The following is a 20985-nucleotide window of genomic DNA, read 5'->3' on the forward strand; positions in this document are numbered from 1 at the left end:
TAAAATAAATTGTATTTCATTTCATTTTCTGTTTTAAAACTGCTAGTCTAGCATACATTTAATCGGTAGGTTTTCACATAATTACATACTTTTAATAAAATTGTATAAATTAAACTGATAGCATTCTGACTATTACGTAGGGATTTTATAAAATATGTTTGTGTTCATAAAACTAGTCATGCACTGCGGTAATATAACACAGCCCATTGTCAGGACTTAGTACACGACCTCGCACTGCTATTGATTTTTAAGCGGGAACTTTGATTTTAGACATGGTACACGTTGACCATCCGATGACTCAATTGTTCCACTTTCAACTGTACTGCTTTTGTTCAGTATCGCGGCAAGTATGATACTCACTTTGATGTAGTATTTGACCAGCTTCCATGTGTATAATACTGACTTGGTCACAAAATGTGACGACGCGCGACGGGCCCTGAATATTGGCGGGCCGGCAGTAATTTCCACATGCTTTTAGGACGAGGACCCGCCTTCAAGCAATGCCTAAAGTAAATTGCAGGCCTATTATAAGACCTACTTCCGATCGACCCGACTGTATGTTTTTTAGGCATAGGCCTACTATACGTGCAATGTTAACTTTTTTCTCTCAGCGGGCACAAATGTTTTTGTATTTTTTTTTATCATGTCTATTTTTAATAATTCTTTTGCCGTCCCTTCTTCTGCCACCCCTGCTTTATTTTATCACGATACTTCTGTAGTTACTATAGAATAAAAACATAATTCTTTTTTTTTTTACAATTTTTATTCATAGATAGAATTTTAGGAAACTCCACAACATGAAGAATCTTGACTCCTTTTTTGGGTGCAAATTTCCTTCTTCTACGTCCCCATGAAAAGCCAAAAGTATAGCAAAATTCACTTTGTTATAAATGAAGTAAAAGAATATTCTGATTTATGGGCATAATTTGCTTGAAATTTTATTCAAAAATGATTTTTAGATTTATAGTTGGGTACCCTTTTGGGGGTGGGGTGGGGTATAATTTTCCTTCACCGAAGACACACTATAACTTCACCGTCCAAAAAGAATTAAAACAAACAAAAACAAACAAATCAATATTCATGATATTTTGAATATACTTTCTTTCAATGGTTTTGATATTGTTTGTCAAATGTAATTCCAATCCCACTTCCTTCAAATCCTTCGGGAACTGATCCCATATTACATTCAGCACAAAATTCTCAGCAGTAAAAAAACATACCTAAAACCCAGCCTAAAATAAGATATCTTGCATTTCAATTACTCGGAAAAAATTACTCAATTCTTAAAAGTTTCAAATCACTAATAAATGGTAAAGACACTGTATCACTGTCAAACTCGATCAACATTACGAGTTATGTAAATAAACCACTCGACTTGATTTAGTCCTATTGTCCATATGCGTTCATGTGCGCGTGCGGTTTGCAAATGTTTGCTCATTATTTATCAAGGGAAGCTTCTTCCAATATCGCCGCGCCGCCAAGCTGCATTGATTGGTCGGTAATTGTAGTCGCTTACACCACTGCTTACACAAACGGTGAGGCAGTGATAGTCTCCTCCGCAGCCAGTTTGGTTACGCTCCCTCCACACAAACAGTCTGCCAATGGCCACTTATAACGCCGTTTCTGATTGGCTACACGTTTGTAGCCGTAGAGCTGTACATACGGGAACTTGATTGACCTCAGTCTAGCTGGCGAGATGGCGGGTCAAACTTGTTCATGAATAATAAAGTAGCCGTCTAGCCGATCGACCAATTGAAAGCTTTGTTTGACGTCAAGCTGGATGACGTCGGCAGAAAACCGTTAGCGAATCAAAAAGGACCAGTTCGTGACCATTGGCAGACTGTTTGTGTGGAGGGAGCGGAACCAAACTGGCTGCTGTGGAGACTAAGGCAGTGAGAACACGGACGTGGTATATAGAAAGATTGCGTGACTCCAAATCCGTAAAAGTGAACTTCCAGCAGTTTGTGGGAGCTGGAAGTCAAATTGCCTACAGACTGGGAGGGTCCGTGTATTGGGTTGATTTTTAATGCTATGTAATCTACATTACCAGTCGTTCTCCACGGACCCGAGGGAGGGTCTAGGGTCTTGGATGAAGGAAGATGACGAAACAAGAGTCCTGACCCATTCCGAATCCTATTTTGACCTTTACACAAATAAACCACCAGTTCCCTTCTTCATCACATACAATATTTTTTATAAAAACATCCAGTGTTAATTAAACAAAAATCTTTTTGTATTGCGCTGGTATAGGAGTTGCAAGGGCCTGATACTTTGCTGATATCGAATGATGAAATTCGCCATCTTCCTCCTGTGAAAAAATTTTGAAGAATAGAAGGCTGACGTTTATGGCAAGCCAAGGGGGCCAAAAGCGTGGAACAGCTACGCGTAGCTTCTTTCTCGTTACGAGCAGCTGTTTGACCAATCAAAATAGTCAAATTTAATCACGTGGTTGGGTCGTTAGCTGCGCGTAGTATAGTTATAGGTATCCTCTTTCACAATTATTATCTTGTAATTAATTTACGGAATTAGCATATAGATAACGAACGGGTAAAGGAGGCCAAATCACAGCACGTGTCAAGAGAACATGTTGCTAATGCCTGGCTAAAATGACACAAAGCATATTTATTTAGTGTTTCCAAGTTTACACCGTGTTTAATAGCAAGTAACTTTATACTCGTGCTGTATTAGCGGTGCAGGGGATATGAAGGTCAAACAACAACTACTACTGATGTAAAGCGCTGTGTAAAGATATTGCAGGGAAAGCGATATCACATGCCACTGTGTAAATATGGAGAGAGTAAAATGGGTCATCATCATTTTTTTTTTCGGAACAGGGGGGGCGGTTCCTAAATTTACAAAAAGTCAATAAATTGCGGCCCTCACTATTTCGGCATCAAAATGTTATGACCCCCCGACTCCCACCACCGATACACCTTACCCCCTAGACAGGCTAAAATTGTATTGAAATCAGTCTTTTTGAATACAATAAACACACTATCTGTAGTCGTCTTGTGACTCCCTACATTTTGTCATTATCAATTTATGACCCCCCCCCTTATTTTTCTTTCCAAAAAGTATGACCCCCTATATTTGGGATCCCCTTCCGAAGAAAATGACAGCCCCCTAATATAGAACAATCATCATTCTGTTCAGATATTACTTTAATAGCACCTATACCATTTTTTGCTGATATACTACAGATATTTTCATTTACAAAAATTAACAACGTAATATTTGTGAGAGAGGATGTTTACATCAGCTCCACGTGTTTAAAACCGCGAATCTGATTGGTTAATAAGCTGCACGTAACGAGAAAGAAGCTGCGCGTAGCTAGTCCCACGTTCTGAGCCGCTTAGCTTGCCATAGACGTTGCGCTAAAACACGTAGGCCTATGTAAGTGTATAATTAGGCCTATTTAATGATAAATGAACTACCACTAAATGTTCTTGTCAGTGCTGCAGTGCAAAACTTTACATTAACATTACATTAAAATAATAATTACATTGTAAGAGGAGAAGAACATGCAAAGAAAGAACCAATATAAATATGTATAACATTTCATATAGACATTCCACAGTTCACAGAAGAAATTGATAGTTGGGGTGGGGATGGGTGAAGTCATTAAATAATGCCTAAATATTAGATGTAATTTTTTATTAGACTTTTCATTATTTGTAACTTAAACTGGTTTACTGATTTTGCCATCTTTATATATTTATCAGTAATATTGCATTTTCTAGGACCGGCAGCTCACCGGAAGCCCGTGTTGTGAGGGCCACAAACTGCGGCTACGTACAGATACGCGAACGCTGACTTTTTTTGTTCTTTATGACCATAGGAAAAGTTCGACATATCACACGACTCTTTAGGATATTCGGTTTAAAAGATAGAGGGTTAAGTGCACAAAGTACAACGAATTGGTTTGTGACCGAATGCAAGACATCAAGGCATCTAAATATACAGATTTGGTGTAAAAACAACGGTTATGGAGAAAATCACGACATAGTTCAATTTGGCCAACTTTTTTTGTACATCAATATACAGGGTTCGAATTAGCATGTGGGCGAATTGGTTTGGGGCTGAATTGACGAATAGTATTGATATCGATATTGATATTTTTACAGATCACGTGATATTTCGATATGATGATTCGAATTGTCACGTGATCGACACAAAAAATTAAAATTGATTACACTGAAATATGAAGCTATATCTCTACTGAACATTTGCAGAACCGGCCTTCTACATGTAGTGAGTACCACATTAGATTGTGTTTACAAGAAATAATAAGCGCTGCCTCCTCAAAATTTCTTATGCCAGCAGCTTTGATGATCAAATATTATCTACAACCTCGCACCTGTGTGATTGAAGGCCTTTCTTTTATCTATTGACCTCAAAGAAAGGATTAGAATGATCAAAATGCCGTCCCTGACCTGTTTCCACACATTATTAATGAGTCGCTAAGGGACCGTCCTACCGTTATACTTCGGCGAATACGTATGGCCACTGCACAGTTCAATGGCCTTATTGTGATCTGGCGGGCGTTTTAAAAGCACGGTCCCTGAGCACAACATGACGCGTGGGCATATTTCCGGGCAAGGAACAATAGAGACAAATTGCCTGGCAATGACGTCACATGTAATCAGAGTCTATAGTGTGATCAGAACATTATAGGCTGGTGGTCATTTATAGTACGATCAGTACGAAAAGTCCAATGCGATTTTTAATGTATTTTCTAAAATTAAAAGAACCACTTTTTAGCGGGAATTTTTGTAAGTTACACAGCTGAAGTTGTGAAAGGGTTGAAAGACTACAATATTACGGCATCAACAAGAATATGTTTGTTTGGTCTTTATTCCTATAGGCCCATCCCTTAATACGTCCGAGAACAGCAAAAGTACATGGTGCATATGTCTTTTGGGCAGGAATAAAATACTAGGTCCTAGGTCTGCCTTCGGTAAAATATGAGACAATCTATTATTAAACGTGGGTGGAAATGGGACGTCTTTGAAACAACATTATTCTACAAAAAATTTCGAAAATGAAAAAGCAGTTATTACAAATAACATTAATTATCTTCAACATGAATCAGAGGAAAATATAATGACTGGTCACGTGTGAGAGTTGGTACTCAAGTACGATGATGAAATGCACATCAAACGGCAATATGCGTATGCGTAGCTGGGATGACCGCTACAAAGAGGGCTTAAAATATTGCACAATTCTATTCAAATATAAATGTAATAATTCATGTGATTTTTTATGGATGATCTCAACCTCAAATGAACAGATAATGTAATTAAATATAAATTTCACGTTCAATAATAAATCACAATGTGTCTGGCCTTTCAGGTCTATTTTTTCCCTTTATAATTTTGCTTGTATTCCTTATGGTATTTTAAATAAATATTATTTTTATTATAAACTAATTTTCTCATTTTATTTATACTTTTCTAATCTTACAGTGTATTCACCGTTAAAATACATCATCATCCAGCCAAGGTCAGCATGTCGAGTGCCGAAAAGAAACCATCCAAAGTCATTCTCTGGTCAACACCTAGATCTTTATCATCTGCTCTGACAAAATGTCTTAGCTTTGTTCCCAAATCTGTCATATGGTTTGAACCATACGTATCTGCGATGTTTTATGGTTCTGACGCGCATGTTGAACTTCCAGGTTCACAAACTAAAGATGGTCGGGATATTCATACACAAACAAAGCAAATCATCATACCAGACGGGGTCGGGTTTGACTCTGATAAGTGCAGCTATAAGTGGTGCCAAGAACAACTGGAAATCGATTATCCCGGTAAAAATGTTGTATTCGTTCAAGCGAAAGCTCGCGCTATATCGACGAGGTTCGATGCTATACCACGCGGATACAAGCACTCATTTTTGATTCGAAATCCGTTGAAAGTTTTCCTATCTTGGAAAAAGGCAATTCATAAAGTAATGAAACCCGGCACAGCATTGGAGACATTCAAGTTGAGTACAGAGTCAAAACTACCATCAGGGTATTTTTTTAAAGAAATGTATGATCTCTATCAGCACATCATAGAAAACTATGAGTCCAACCCAATCATCTTGGATGCAGATGATTTACTGATGAATCCTGGCGGAGTCTTGAAAGCGTATTGTAATGCAATGGATATACCATATACAGATGACTTGTTACATTGGGATCCGAGTGACGACGTCATCATGACGTGGAATGTATCACGTAGTCTGTTAAAACTTCAGCAGCTAGACGCCTTCACTTTTCAAGACAAAGCCTTTACTAGTTCAGAATTCTTGAAACCTTCTAAAGGACCATCACGAGAAGATCTAAATGAAGATGACCTACAATGTGTTGATTTTTGTATGCCTTACTATGAAAAGATGTATGAAAAGCGTCTAGTATGTTAAAAGAACACGAATATGTAACATTTATGAAACTTTGTCTGGAATTTACAAGACTAAACCACTTTTGTCTTGAAAATGTGCATTGCTTGCGTATTTTTATTGGTCTGTCTAGTTCGCTGCTATTTGCTTCAAGCTGAATTTATACTCCGTCGCTGAGCGACGAGCGATTGGTATTTGACCAATAAGGTAGCTCGCTTTTCCCAATGAAACAAACTAAGTCATATCTCATTGGCTAAAAAACAGTCGCTATCACTCGGTGATGTAATAAAAATTCAGCTATAGCCAATAAACTAGGGTTTTATTCATTTATCCCTTGTGGATTCCCACGGTGGAATGGTATCACTGATTCCGTTATTTTAAATCAGTCACACCACATTCTGCCATCTGAAGTATTATGAGGAGATTTCCCACCCTCCACACCCATATGGTTTCAAATGGCTATGACTACGAGTACGGTGCATTAAGTTAAGAATTGAGGAATTGAGTCATTTTTTAACTGTGCCCCATGTGTTTCCAAAACGTATTACCCCCTTTCGACCTGCCAAAAGTGCTTCACCCCTTTTACCATCCTACGACTTAAATATTGCACAGATCCTAACTTTAATTGAGTCGTACACATTTGGTTTCTATTTAATACTAGCCGGTTGCAAAACAAAGGTTCTGAATATTCATGAATACTAAAAAAATACATCTATTTAAATTTAGAGCAGTTTTGATAGGCTACTTCCTTACCTCGGTTATTCCTGCTTTTTATTTATTTCCTATTTTCCTGTTTTCTTTCTTCCATTTTTATTTTAGTTTCCTTCGAATTTCTAAATACCTTTTCTTATATTCATTTTATTCTTAGTTTCATTTCACGTTGCACAGCCCCAACTATTTCTGACCACTCCCTAAAATGCATGTGCTCACCGAAGTTCAACGATATGTAAATTAGCTTAAATTAAAGGTCAATACATCAATACCATCCCGATATCAGCGATATGCCATCCACATGTACATAACCAGTACGATTATTGATACTCGGCATATACTGAGCATAGACTGTAGAAGGACACTGAGCCTAGGTCAGCAGCGCAGCGTTGCAAAACCAATGACAAACTGTAAGTGGAACAACTACATGTGAAAATGGTGAGTTTTGTGTCGGTTTTATCACGTAGGTTACTTTTATCGCATTCTATGGTATAGGTCGATTTATGCCAGCTCAGATCTGCCTCAGGTCCATTGATCGTGATGCCCTCTAACCGGGCCTCTAATAGCGCGCACATGAATGTCAGACTCTGCATGAATGTAGTGGTTTATCATGTGTGGGAAAATCCCGGTACAGCCCCGCTACGTAGTAGATAAAGGGTTCAAAACAGACCATTACCATAGATAATCGGTGTCTTGTTGAGGTATGGTGAGCATGTTAGTCGCTCGGAAGATTTTCCAAAAGACAAACTGGAAAAGCTGATATGATTATCTTGTGTAAGTTTAGGGTTTTTCCAAAATAAAAACACGCCGGGACAGTGTAATATTCTTCTCATGTGTCCTGCGTGCGAGTCTATGAGTCTTATCTTGTTACAATTGCAAGTGATTTAATCAAATCAATACAGCATTGATTTCAATCTATTTAACGCGTTAACGGGAGATTCTATTCAATTCACTCGATAGCCTTATTAATTCTTTATACATATTCGTAATATTAATAATGAATATGTAAATAGTTCAAAGGTCAAATTACCAAAGTGGGTGTGTTTTACCTAGATATGACGGTAACTCATTTAACACCATAGAATATATATATTTATCTTTACTATGCTTATACAACAAATGTCCTGAACCAAATCAACACATATTCCTGGGTACCCTCCTCGACCTATTTTGGTTGGGGTTAGGCCGCGGATTGTTGTAGTTACTAGTTTTTCTACATCTAGTCTTGTGGCCTGTAATGTACTGCATTTTAGGTGCAAAATATCCTTGGTTGAACTTAATTTGTAAGACCTCGTGGCTCTGTTTTGTCACCTACTTTGTCGGAATCTGCGTTAGTTGGGAAAGGGGGGACAAAGGTAGATTGACATCCCAGTCCTAATTATACAGGCTTTAAGAGACATAATACAAACTAATTTGCATTATTCAATAGAGGTGTTCTTGGTGTCATTCAATACACACAAGTATTGTTTACCATCTTCATTTAAATCTAATATGCATAAACTTGCATAATAATTTATGCTGATCATGTAAAAGTCAAAATTAGAGCCCTCTCTAGTTTGATCACTTCATAATGTACTTTGATGCATTTAAAGTTTGTTGAAATGTCCAAAAAATCAAATAATGTGGCCAGTGTTTCTAAATATGAACATGTACTTCTCTTGTTCAAAATTTATTGACCTGACCAAGATTATTGACCTGGCCAAGATTATCTTGACCTGTCCAGATTATCTTGACCTGTCAAGATTACTTGATATAATCGACAGTTGACCAGACATTGAACAAAAGAAATACAATAGATAATGGAACAAAAGAAGAGGGCTAGACGTATATCGCCTGATAAAGGTCGCAAGCCCGGCATAGCTGAGGCCGCTAAGTCAAGACACAGATATTGGACTTGCAACTAATGGGGTTCCAATAGAGCCCCGCATAGCAAGGCCCAATGTCGCATGGGGGAAATGGGAGATCACACAAAAATAGCCAGATTTTCTAAAATAACGACAAAATCTGTTAAAACAGGCTGCTGAATTCTGCAAAATTGTGAAAAATGAGGAGAAATGCTGCTAAATATGTGTGATTTACCATCCCCCCCCCCATGTGACCTGGGGCCTATAGCATGAAAGGGTAAATAGTGTGACACCGCAAAATATATGAATGGGTTACTTGTTAAATCATCCCAGTGTGTCTGAGGGGGGCTGGAAATTTAAGGCCATCAAAAACACCAAATATCCATCATTCTTGCAGCAATAATGAAAGAGTGAGGGTCAAAAAGGGATTCATCGGTAGCGGGCCTGTACGGGGCATTTCCACACATTATAACACCATAATGAGTGCAATATTAAATATTGCTACGGATGATTCGTCACATTCAGCATTCACTGCTATGCCAGCCTTTGTCTTGTGTTCCTTTACATTTTTATATAAATATTTACCATACATATCTGTAGATAAACTGCATTCCACCGTGTGTATCGTCTATATTAGGGACCGTTAGGGACCGTTCATTATATAAGTCGGAGGGGCCGGAAAATGCTGGGGTTATGTGATTTTCAGTTTGCCGAAATCTGTTGTTTCAGGGGTCATATGAATGTTATAATCATCTCTGTAAAGTAGTGTCCAAATCTTGATTTCCTAGTCTAAATTCTACACTATTTGACTTGTAAATTTTGAAACCTCGCGCGCTCCGCGCACACACACTCTTGTTTACAAGTTGTAATATAAATATCATACAGCTGATACTTTATTGGGGGTGGTGCAATAATTATGTGTACCCCGAGTGGTGAATTATAAGGGGGAGATTTGTTGGCAAGCCAAAAGGGTGAGAAAACGATTAAGGGCACAGCACCGTTTCTATATTACGCTCTAAAATGTATAGAAACAACTTCAAACAAGTTAGGAAACGATCAAATATGGACAGTTCTAGGAAACGTTCAAACACGGAAAGTTGTGCGATGCGCTCGCATCACATGATCAGACAACATTAGGTTTTTTGGCATGTCGACTAGGTGGGCAAGCAATTTATGGCGAACCATTTTGAGAATTCACCACCCCATGTTACACAAAAGGATTGCACGGCAATAATTTTGAGAAATTTTAAAAATGCTACTCCTACAATAAACATGCTATGACCACCAAACTTGGTCAGAAGAACCGCTGAAACAAAATATGTTATACCAATATTGGGATCAAATGTGAATTTATCGAAACAACACTCTAAGGCTTCTCAAATTGGGCAGGGTCACCCACAGGTCATCCGGGGTCATTTGTCCACTTAGCTTCAATGATCTTGTTAAGAGGGGCTTGTGTTTTAAAAGGCTCCTGACCCTCGCCCGATCGACAACCAAATCCTCCCGATTTAATTACCTCATTGTTGATGAGATTTTGGTATCATATAATAGATTCTATTTTGCTCATTACCATCCTGAAATTTGACGTTACAAATCGATGTATTTCCGAGGAAATCGTGAAAAAGAAACGTCGATTTGTGGTTACAAGCTAGCAAAATTTTCCCACGCCCCGGATTGTGGGTAGGTCCCGGAATTTCAATCTAATGAAATCGAGACATACGCGAACATTCAGTATTAAAGCTTTTCCGGACTCATACTGCTTTATGATTAAATGCGGTGGTATTCCTGCTACGTGGACGTTAGTTAACTACTAGAGCCACATGGTGGTGATAGTCTACTGATAATATACCGTAAATTAAGTTGGGGGAGGTGGACCCTTGACCTTTGACACGACTCCTGCAAAATGTTCCAAACTGTTCCCTGGTGATGAGCTTTGTTGATCGGAGCAACTTTAAATTTGACCTGACCTTTGACCTGGGATAACCTTTGTAGGTTTATACTCTCCGGGAGTCAGAGATTATTTTCCGCAAGTTACAGCCCAATCGGAGCAGCTTTTAATTTGACCTGATCTTTGACCTCGGATGACCTTTGAGGTTCCCCAAGTGTCAGGGATCATTTTCCCCGACTTAAAGGCAGATCGGAACAACTTCAAATTTGACCTGACCTTTGACCTCGGATGACCTTTGCAGTTTGGTAGGGATTATTTTCCCCGAGTTACAGCACGATCGGAGCAACTTTAAATTTGACCTGACCTTTGACCTTAGATGACCTTTGCGGTTTTATACTCCCGGAGTGTCTATCCTCGAGTTACAACCCGATTGGAGCAACTTTACAAATTGCATTATGGGTAAACAACCACTTCACATTGCATTATGGGTAGGCTTACACAACCACTTCCATACCCTTACCAACAGACAGAAATGACAAATCTGTACCATTTGCAGACCATTCGGACACAGTTTGACAAATTTGCAGCAATGAATTCTGGGTAGACATTACGGTGCATGCATGTGTTACTTGAACTATTCTCTAGCGACTGCTAGAGGTATATAATGTGTCCACAGTTGAACATAGAAGTAAGTCCTGCATAAATTGTTTTCACTCCCCTGACCTTATAACCCACTTAGCCATATTTCTGCCAACTCACTCCCCTAGAGTAAAGACAGAGATACCACTGCCAACTCACTTTTTGCCAACCCAAGAGTAGTGATTTAGTGGTTTGAGGCTGGCAACCCATGTAAAGACAGAGATATCCACCCATAGACCGAGAGCTCTGTGTTAGTAGTATGATAATGTTGACATTAAATCACTTTTTCTTCTTACATGAAGTTTGATACAACCAACCCGGAAATACGGCATGCATTCGCCCCCGGGGCATTCGCATGTTTAACTTCTTACAATCATAGGATACAACAATGCAATTCGCGCGTACCAACGTATTGGCATGCTAATTGTGTTAATTATTCACATTTATGCTGCAAATGTTATCGTTCTAGTTACATGGATGCATAAATTGTACGAAGTTCGAAGACAATTCATATCATATTATGGCTACCCAATTTAAATGTCATTATGTCGTGTGCAGTGGCTAGGATCAAATGTGATACGGAGCTTAGTAGGGTCAAAGGTCAGTCAGGGTCATCGGGTCATATATTACCCTCTTTGATTACAATAATTGGTTAGAAAAAACACCTGTTTGCGAGTAATACATGGTTTGTAATTGGTGATATCAAATCCGAACCACAGCAATTCTAGTTGTTCCATTCATTTGTTTACATTTGTTCCCGGGGGGAGCACTCAGAAATATACTTGTAAGCATCCGCGTGAAAGAAAACGCTGATTTAGGGTGGTTTTGAAAAGCAAAACGAGGATCCGCGTGGGTCCGCGATTAGCAATGATTAGGGTCTTAAAACACTAGAAGAAGGGTTTTTTTTATAAGAAAGATCCTCGCTTAGGGTAGTTTTTTTTAAATTATCCAATTAACGGCCATTAGTGGTGACATGTTTATCAAGTTATTCGGCATTTTAAAAAAAGGGTAGCCGATCATCATCACTGAATTACACTCATACCGACACATGCAATGTCTATCCTTGTTTAGGGGCAAATTTCAAGCCAATTCCTCGGTTAGAGTGTTTTTTATAATGTCTCCTTGTTTAGGGGCAAATTTTAAACCAATTCCTCGCTTAGGGTGTTTTATTTGATTAAAAATCCTCGTTTAGGGATAGCTTGACAAAATTTTGACATCCTCGCTAGGGTCATTTTTGAAAGTTAATTCACGCGGATGCTTATACATGAGCCAGCCCCGAAGTGGGGCTTTTGTTACGTTATTGTTGCGGCGTGTTAATGTTTTATTTATTTCCTGTTTGCATTTCAGTATAAACAATATTATCTATACAGAAAAGAAAGCACATTTTCGTCTGGATTTTCAGGTCTATTTTTCTGTCCTTAATTATTTTGCTCAATTGTATTCCTTGCGGTATTTTAAATAAATATTATTTCTATGATTAAGTAATATTTTTTATATTTTCATATTTTATCTATAACCTTCTCATCTTACAGTGTATTCACCATTAATACATCAGCATCCAGTCAAGGTCAGCATGTCGAGTGCTGAAAAGAAACCATCAAAAGTCATTCTCTGGTCAACACCAAGATCTTTATCATCTGCTCTGACAAAATGTCTTAGCTTTGTTCCCGATTCTGTGATATGGTTTGAACCATACGTAAGTGCAATGTTTTATGGCTCTGACGCGCATGTGGAGGTTCCGGGTTCGCAAACAGAAGATGGTCGGGATATTCTTACACAAGCAAAGCAAATCATTATACCAGACGGGGTCGGGTTTGACGCTGACAAGTGCAGCTATAAGTGGTGCCAGGAACAACTGGAAACCGAATATCCCGATGCAAGCGTTGTATTCGTTCAAGCAAAATGTCCAGCTATAGTAACAAAGTTCGATGCTATACCACGTGGATACAAGCACTCATTTTTGATTCGAAATCCTTTGAAAGTTCTCCCATCTTGGAAAAAGGCAATTTATAAAGTAGTGAAACCAGACACAGCACTTAAGACATTCATGTTGAGCCAACAATCGCAACTGTCACCAGGATATTTCTTTAAAGAAACATATGACCTCTATCAGCATATCAAAGAAAACTATGAGTCCAACCCAATCATCTTGGATGCAGATGATTTACTGATGAATCCTGGTGGAGTCTTGAAAGCTTATTGTAATGCAATGGATATACCATACACAGATGACCTCTTACATTGGGATCCGAGTGATGACGTCATAATGACGTGGAAAATATCACGTAGTCTGTTGAAACTTCAAAAAGTAGACGCCTTTACTTTTCAAGACAAAGCCTTTACTAGTTCTGAATTCCTGAAACCTTCCTCAGGACCATCGCGAGAAGATCTAACTGAAGATGACCTACAATGTGTTGATTTTTGTATGCCGTACTATGAAAAGATGTATGAAAAGCGTCTAGTATGTTAAAAGGATTCAAATACGTAATATTTTTGAAATTGTCTGGAATATAAACGAATATAAAAGATTTCTGGTACAGAGGAACATCATTTTGAATATGTGTGAGTTTGGTTATGGTGGCTTATTTCTCACATGGTAAAATTTGGGTTGGTATTAAGGACAATTTTGAGTGTACATGTATTTCAATGGGAAGTGTACAAATTGCGTCAAAAAACATTAAAATAATATTCAACGAGCCATAACTCAAAAAGGACAAGGAGTTGAGACATACCGTTTGACATGTGTTCATTTAGCCCGTAGGGCTATTACATAAGTGATTTAAGAGGAGGCTTAAAGGCATTCCTACATTGCACTATGATTGGGAAATTTGATCAATATAGCCTAATTTTAAAGACAAAGTCGCCATTACCACACACAGAAAACGGTAATTTTGAAATTGCTGCCAACGAGCTAATAGTCGAGATTTATCAAAATAAATTAGATTTTCTTATAAAAAAAACATTCATGTCCCATTGCATTGATTTTATTCATATCTCGCAATGTTTTGAATTTTAAATAAAAGGATGACTAGAGATAATTTGCGCTCACAGAGCGCAGACAATCGCAAGGCATGTAACCCTTTAATGGCCGTTTGACCTGACCTTTGACCTTATTGTTTCCCGGGTCACAAGGTTTGTTGTCACCGCAATTAAGCCCCATACCCCTTACAGACAATGAAATTACGGTATAAGATTTGACCCCAGATAACCTTTGACCTGACCCCTGCAAAGTGTTCCAACATATTCCCCATGGTCATTAAGTTTGTTGTCACCAAGTTTGAGCCTCGTACCCTTTACAGATGTCCAAAAAATGCATTTCTAAAATTTGACCTTTGACCTGACCCCTGCAAAATGTTCCCCTGGTCATGAGATTTGTTGTCACTTAGTTTGAGCCACATACCCCTTACAGATGTCCAGAAAAGGAAATTATAAGATTTGACCCCAGATAACCTTTGACCTGACCCCTGCAAAGTGTTCCAAAATATTCCCCTGGTCATTAAGTTTGTTGTCACAGAGTTTGAGTCCCGTACCCATTACAGATGTACAGAAAATGCATTTCTTAAATTTGAACTCTGCATGACCTTTGACCTGACCCCTGTAAAATGTTCCCCTGGTCATGAGATTTGTTGTCACTGAGTTTGAGCCCCATACCCCTTACGGATGTTGAGATAATGCAATTGTAAGATTTTACCCCTTAATGACCTTTGACCCCAATTCTTTGTACAACTTTTAGACACTGGCTAAAGGCGATGCAGGTACGCAAGTGACGACATTGTGTTATGTAATTTGTGGAAGAAGAAGCATTTTTAGTGAAAATCACATTTTGGCCATAATGACCTTTGGATGACATTTGACCCCGAGTTGGTCATGTAACATTTGTGCCCCCACCCAATGGTCCTTGTGACCAAATATGGTCACATTGGCTTAAAGCATATGGCTACGATGGCTCGTTAAAAGTTTGACAGAAGAAAGAAAGAAAGAAGAACTGACCAAAAACAGAACACTCGCAAATTGGAAATTTGCGATTGTAAAAACACCAGATATTTGCACACAATCTCAATGCAAGGTATGGTCAATTGTGCCACATGTGTACAAAATGCAGACATACCAAGGTCAGAAACCCCATTGGGTTATGGGCACTCTTCTTTACGCCATACATAAATTCTCCCAGCCACATTTCCCTGTTGATATCAGCATTAAAACTAAAGAATAAAGCGGTAATATTTAGCTGCTACCGCCAACAGAAGAGAGTTCATATTTACGCATATATGTTCCAGGCATGACGAATTTTACGCGCTCATGCGTAACGCGTACGTGTAACCTTGCGTTCCCGTATACACTACTGAACTGTGGATTCATCACGGATTAACAACGGTTGGCTCCTGTACAAAGGGTATAGACCTTTTTCTGATGACGTCACCTAATCGATATTGGGGTCTGAGATGTAAACAAACAACATGTTCGTTTCTCACGTGTCCACGGTGTAAAAACACCTGCGTATTTTCTCCTCTGTTTTGTCATATTTCACTTTAGCTTCCATAAAATATTTGTTTAAACGGGAACTGTATACTAGTTACCTTTGTTCAAGTTTGTTTTGATGCCATAAAATACAAAAGATACGGAATAAAAATTCCTTTAAAAAAGGAATGTGGCGCCCAATGTGAACTTGGACGTGATATGGTGAATTCCATGGTGTGTAGATTTGGTATTATAATGATTTTTCTAGGGAAGAGTAGAAGATGATCAAATGCAAGAGAAATGTGTTTGATTGGGGAAGGTGTTCTGACAATCCAAATATAAACTTAGTCCACCTCAAATGACCTGTAACAATTTGTGATTGACATTACTTAATTCACCTCGGATGACTTTGATCTGACGTTCAACATTTTCGCGCTTACACCAATCATATCCATAACAATTTAACTCTTACAACTTCCTGTCAACTCTCTAATTTAAAACTCTAAATTTCTGTCTGTTTGCCTTTTCTGTCTTATACCATTTAGTACACTACAGTTTGTTACAATTATTAAGATAAGCAAACATTGCTGGGTAGATAACAGGATTTAGTTATTTACTTAATCCAATCATGGAGGTAGTAGCTAGTCAATTTTGGTCTTCAGTGTTTTAAAATACAACAATGTAGAACATGTATAATTAATATGCCGTGTTGTTTGCATACAGTTTGCCGCCCAATTGTGCCACCATATTGCAACTTTGGCTATACCGCTATATAGATTCTATGGTATAATTAGCAAACAAAAGCCATCAGTTTAAGAGGCCTCGTTAATTGATCTTATCACTATGGACCACAAGAGTCTCATCCCAATGGCACAGTCCAATAACCTCAATTACATAATCATAGTGCAAAATTTGACCCCAAGTTGCAGAGTATGAGTTTGTGTATTCAAATTTTCAAAGGATGAATGTACAAATGTATTAGGGTTTAAGAACTGTTCCCATGATAGATGAGCATGTTGTGGATCCTAGTGTATGGTCAAATGTCACCGTCTATCGGTTTCTAAGGCACACGGTAAACTGGTTGAACGCATACAAAGGTCAGGATTTATTTGGTGTTTTTATAAATCCTAATTTTGTATTTTAAACAAAGAATATACGCTCACCATCTTATCCCGTGCATATCAGAAATCAATAATAAAACAAAATCCAAGCAAATTGTGGTTTTATTTCTGAGCTGGGCATAATTTTAGCAAAACAATTGCGAAGTCAATCTAGCAAGAGTGAAATTAGAAACTTTTCACAAAGTCATGCCTATATTGTGGCGCGCCTCCGTAGAGGGCGCCACAAAAACTGCGATGCTTTTTAAAATTCAATCTTTGTTTTGTTTCACAATTTTGTTTACTTTTTACACCGTGGCGAACTAAACGCGTACTGCGACCTGGCAATTCCGCGCAGGACGCCTAGCGTGGCGAAAAGTTGATCGCGCGCGCCGGCGCGGTGTTTGCGTTTGGGTGCTGATGACTCGAATGCTGGACCCCAATATCGATTGATTGGTGACGTCTGAGAAAAAGGTCTATAGGAAGAGTTGTTGAAACTGTTTTCAATCCTATAAGAAACTAAAAATTGATTGTGTCCTACTTCAGAATGATTTTGCTTGATCACACCAGTGGCGTAGCCAGGGGGGGCAGGGGGCCGGTGCCCCCCTGCTCGTCATGGCCGTCGGTTCATGTAAGGCCGTCGGTAGACGGAAGGCGTTGTTGAAAAAAAATTGGGTTAATAATAGACTATTTTCACCCAGGGTGACAGGAAAAAGGGGAGAATTGTAAAGAAAATGGTGAAAAATTGTGAATTACACATAAAAATAATGTGTTTTTATGTTAGTACCGCCTATTATCCTTTTTTTTTTTCTTTTTTTTTTGCTCTTCACTTTTTCAAACCATGCATAAAAAAATTGGGTCAACAAATCACAACTTCCGTCGGTAAAAAATATTTCCGTCGGTAGATTTACAAGTTGTGCCCCCTCGGTTCCAAAATCCTGGCTACGCCACTGGATCACACCACATATCACGACATGGGCCTTTTCATAGGGACGTTTCTTCCCCCCAACTTGTTTCCAACCTCAACGGGACGAGTTTATAATTTTGCCTTTTTTGCAACAAAATAGGGGCCTATAAAAAAAACATGAAACATTTCGACTCCGAAATTTTTAAGTTATATCCCCCAACAAATTATTTCTGAGCATTTCCTAAAATGGCATTGCTGACCACGGGCTGACCACTCACCCGATGTCCAAAGTTCAACGATATGTACATGCACTAGGTGAAGTACAGCACTGCCATCGACATGCATATAGTGGACACTCGCATTGAGGCAATCAGCCATTTATACCCAGCACAGGAAAGACGCATGACCGAGACAAATATAATATATTGGAACTGATGGAAATGGTGAGTTGCATGTCGGTTTATAACTTTGTTTGTTTTTTTGTTTCTTGTTTGTTTGTTGGGGTGTTCATTTGTTTATTTATCTATCAGAAATTGTTTTTCTTTGAAAGCAAAATATATTTACCTGACAGAAAAATAAATGCCAGTAAGTTTAATGTTTATTTGCTGCTTGTTAATTTTGTGTTATTTTCTGTTTGCATTTTAGTATGATAATCATGAAATAACAGCACATACAGGTTGTAACAGGCGTGCAAAAAGTTCGTTCCGCCCTTATGTCCGGTTTGCTCTAAGCATATTATCACTAAAGTTAGAGCACCATCAGCTTTTGCCCTCAGGATTACTTGCTATCAATGTTCTTAAGGCATACACACTGTAAAAAGTATCCAGCCATTTTAATGTTCTTCTAGTGCGGACAGACGTGTGTCTTGAGGAATTTAAAGAACCCCAAACTTCGGAGAATTTAAAGACGGCGTCCAAAAAAACTGACAATGGCTTGTTCAAGGAGAGAGAAATCGCAAGAGAATGGAAGAAGGTCTTAACCCAATAGAGAAATGTTGTGGTCTAGTCTAAAAGAAAGGTTTTTTGAAACTTCTTATTGCAAAATCATAACACCACTTACAGATAGAGTCCAGAGTGTATGGCAAAGCCTAGATAAGAATAAGGCACTTCTTGTGCCATTAGTTGACATTATTTCTGTGGCAAGCGTGGTTTGGAGGTATCATGGTGATTGACCACCAAGGATCCTATGACTTCAAATAAATTTGTTTAACATCTCTACTCATGTACCAACATAACAAATAACAAGTAGCCTTGAAATGCATTGTGTGAGTGTCATTTTAAACATGTTATAAATGCCTTTGGGTAGGGGCGGAACGAACTTATTGCACACATGCCACTTTTTGATTTTATTGAGTTTTACTTGGTCGGCAAGGTAATTTCTTAAGCTAATACATTTTTTTTTAAATCCTGGTGTTAAAATTAGGCATGAAATTGTGTCTTTTACTGCAAGATTCTTGATTTTTATATTTCGCCCGCGAGCTTTTTGCGGAATTCATGTTTTAGCGTTTCAAACTAATATAATTCGCTAAAGAAAGATATTTCCCACCTCTGTAAGGCACATCGTGTGGGTCTATAGTTTTGTCAGAATATCCGTTTTGATTTCACCTTTTTCCACTTGCGACTCCCAAAATGTCCAACCAGTGCTTCATTTCTAATATAACCAGCAGAAATAATCGATATTTCTATTGTGGCTTGCAAAATCATCCATCCATGGGTACATTCGTGAGTTGATTTTGACAACATTGGTAGTCGGAATTGAAAAATGGTGCAATCAAAACCGAAATTCTGACAAAACTATGACATATAGCCCATTATGATGTGCTTTAGAAAGTTGGGAAATATCTTTCATCGGCGAATTATGTTACTTTGAAAAGCAAAAACGTTAACCCCAGAAAAAGCTCGCGGGGCAAAATGAAGCCTGTGAAAATCGAAAATCTTATACTAGAAGCCTAAATTTCACACCTTAGTTTAACACCAGGGTTTGAAAAACTTATATACAGTACCAAGCATTATAGTTTTCTTCTGACATTTACCGAAGAAATGTAAATTATTGCTTTTCATTTAACCGAGAAAATTAATTATTGCGTGAAAAGGTGTAACTAAAACTTTTGCTTATTTCAACACCGAATTCGATCGTGTCAAGCGCCTAAGTGGGTCTTGTTGAACAATAGGCATCGACTGACTAGCGTTCAGCCTGAGTAATGTAATTTTAAACAATATCATATTATTTATTTACAAATGTAAAATGAACTTTCATTCTTATCGTATCTTTTTTTTAACCTAATTGACATGAACTTGATACATGCGAACATGGCAAAAAGTGGCCCAACTCGGGCGATTATAAGTAAAACTGAACTAGGAAAGAGACCAACTAAAGTTGTTCTGTTAGCCAATATATTACTGACTGATTCTACTGCATATCATATTTACGCCATGACCCCTTTTATTATTTTTTTTTCTGAAAAACATAAACGTAATTGCTAATCATGAAAGTCAGTTGTACGCGATGCAAGCTTGATATGCTCGAATATGTCTGAAGTTTTCTTGACTATTTAATTAATTGCGCATAGCATTTGAAACCAAGTAAAAAAATTTCTGTTAGCCAAGATGTTAGCGATTCCACTGCATTATCGTCAGCCTACTAATTGCCAATAAGTCATTTTTTGTAATTTTGAGAACAAAGTACAAAAAGTGGTTCAGGCATGTATTAGTTACGTAATTACTCTAATTATTTCGGATTATTCCCTTTAATTTATATCATTATCATTTGTTCTTGCGCAAAGATTGGTGAATAAATATGTTTAAATGCATTCTTGAACCATATTTTGTACTTTGTTCTCAAAATTGCAAAAAATGACTTAGCAATTAGGCGTTCATTACAAAATTGCAATTGTCTTTATATTTATTGTAACAGTCTGTATTATTTGGACTTTGAAGTCTGTATTTTTGTCATTTTGTTTTTTATTATTATTAAATAAAAGATGTTTTCATATTTTATACATACTTTTCTAATTTTACAGTGTATTCACCATTAATACATCAGCATCCAGCCAATGTCAGC

General features: G+C 38.0%; 2 protein-coding genes across 3 annotated transcripts in view; both read left to right on the forward strand.

Moving 5' to 3' along the window:
* Window positions 1-14410, forward strand: part of LOC140140169 (uncharacterized) — a 51919-nt gene extending 37509 nt beyond the window's left edge. Inside the window, exons 1-2 of one of the 2 annotated variants that reach the window (XM_072162029.1) lie at window positions 5471-7530; window positions 12996-14410. In XM_072162029.1, coding sequence (XP_072018130.1) covers window positions 13037-13933 — 897 coding nt within the window. In that variant the 5' untranslated portion in view covers window positions 5471-7530; window positions 12996-13036 and the 3' untranslated portion in view covers window positions 13934-14410. Of the gene's footprint in view, window positions 1-5470; window positions 7531-12995 lie in introns of those variants that run through there. The other variant, XM_072162030.1, reaches the window with a different exon arrangement.
* On the forward strand, window positions 5509-6405 carry LOC140139118 (uncharacterized). The gene has a single exon (XM_072160900.1). The coding sequence runs from the start codon at window positions 5509-5511 to the stop codon at window positions 6403-6405; it is 897 nt and encodes a 298-aa protein (XP_072017001.1).
* Window positions 14411-20985: the final 6575 nt, after the last annotated feature.

The sequence above is a fragment of the Amphiura filiformis genome, chromosome 18, assembly GCF_039555335.1.
Source record: "Amphiura filiformis chromosome 18, Afil_fr2py, whole genome shotgun sequence".
Taxonomy (NCBI): Eukaryota; Metazoa; Echinodermata; class Ophiuroidea; order Amphilepidida; family Amphiuridae; genus Amphiura; species Amphiura filiformis.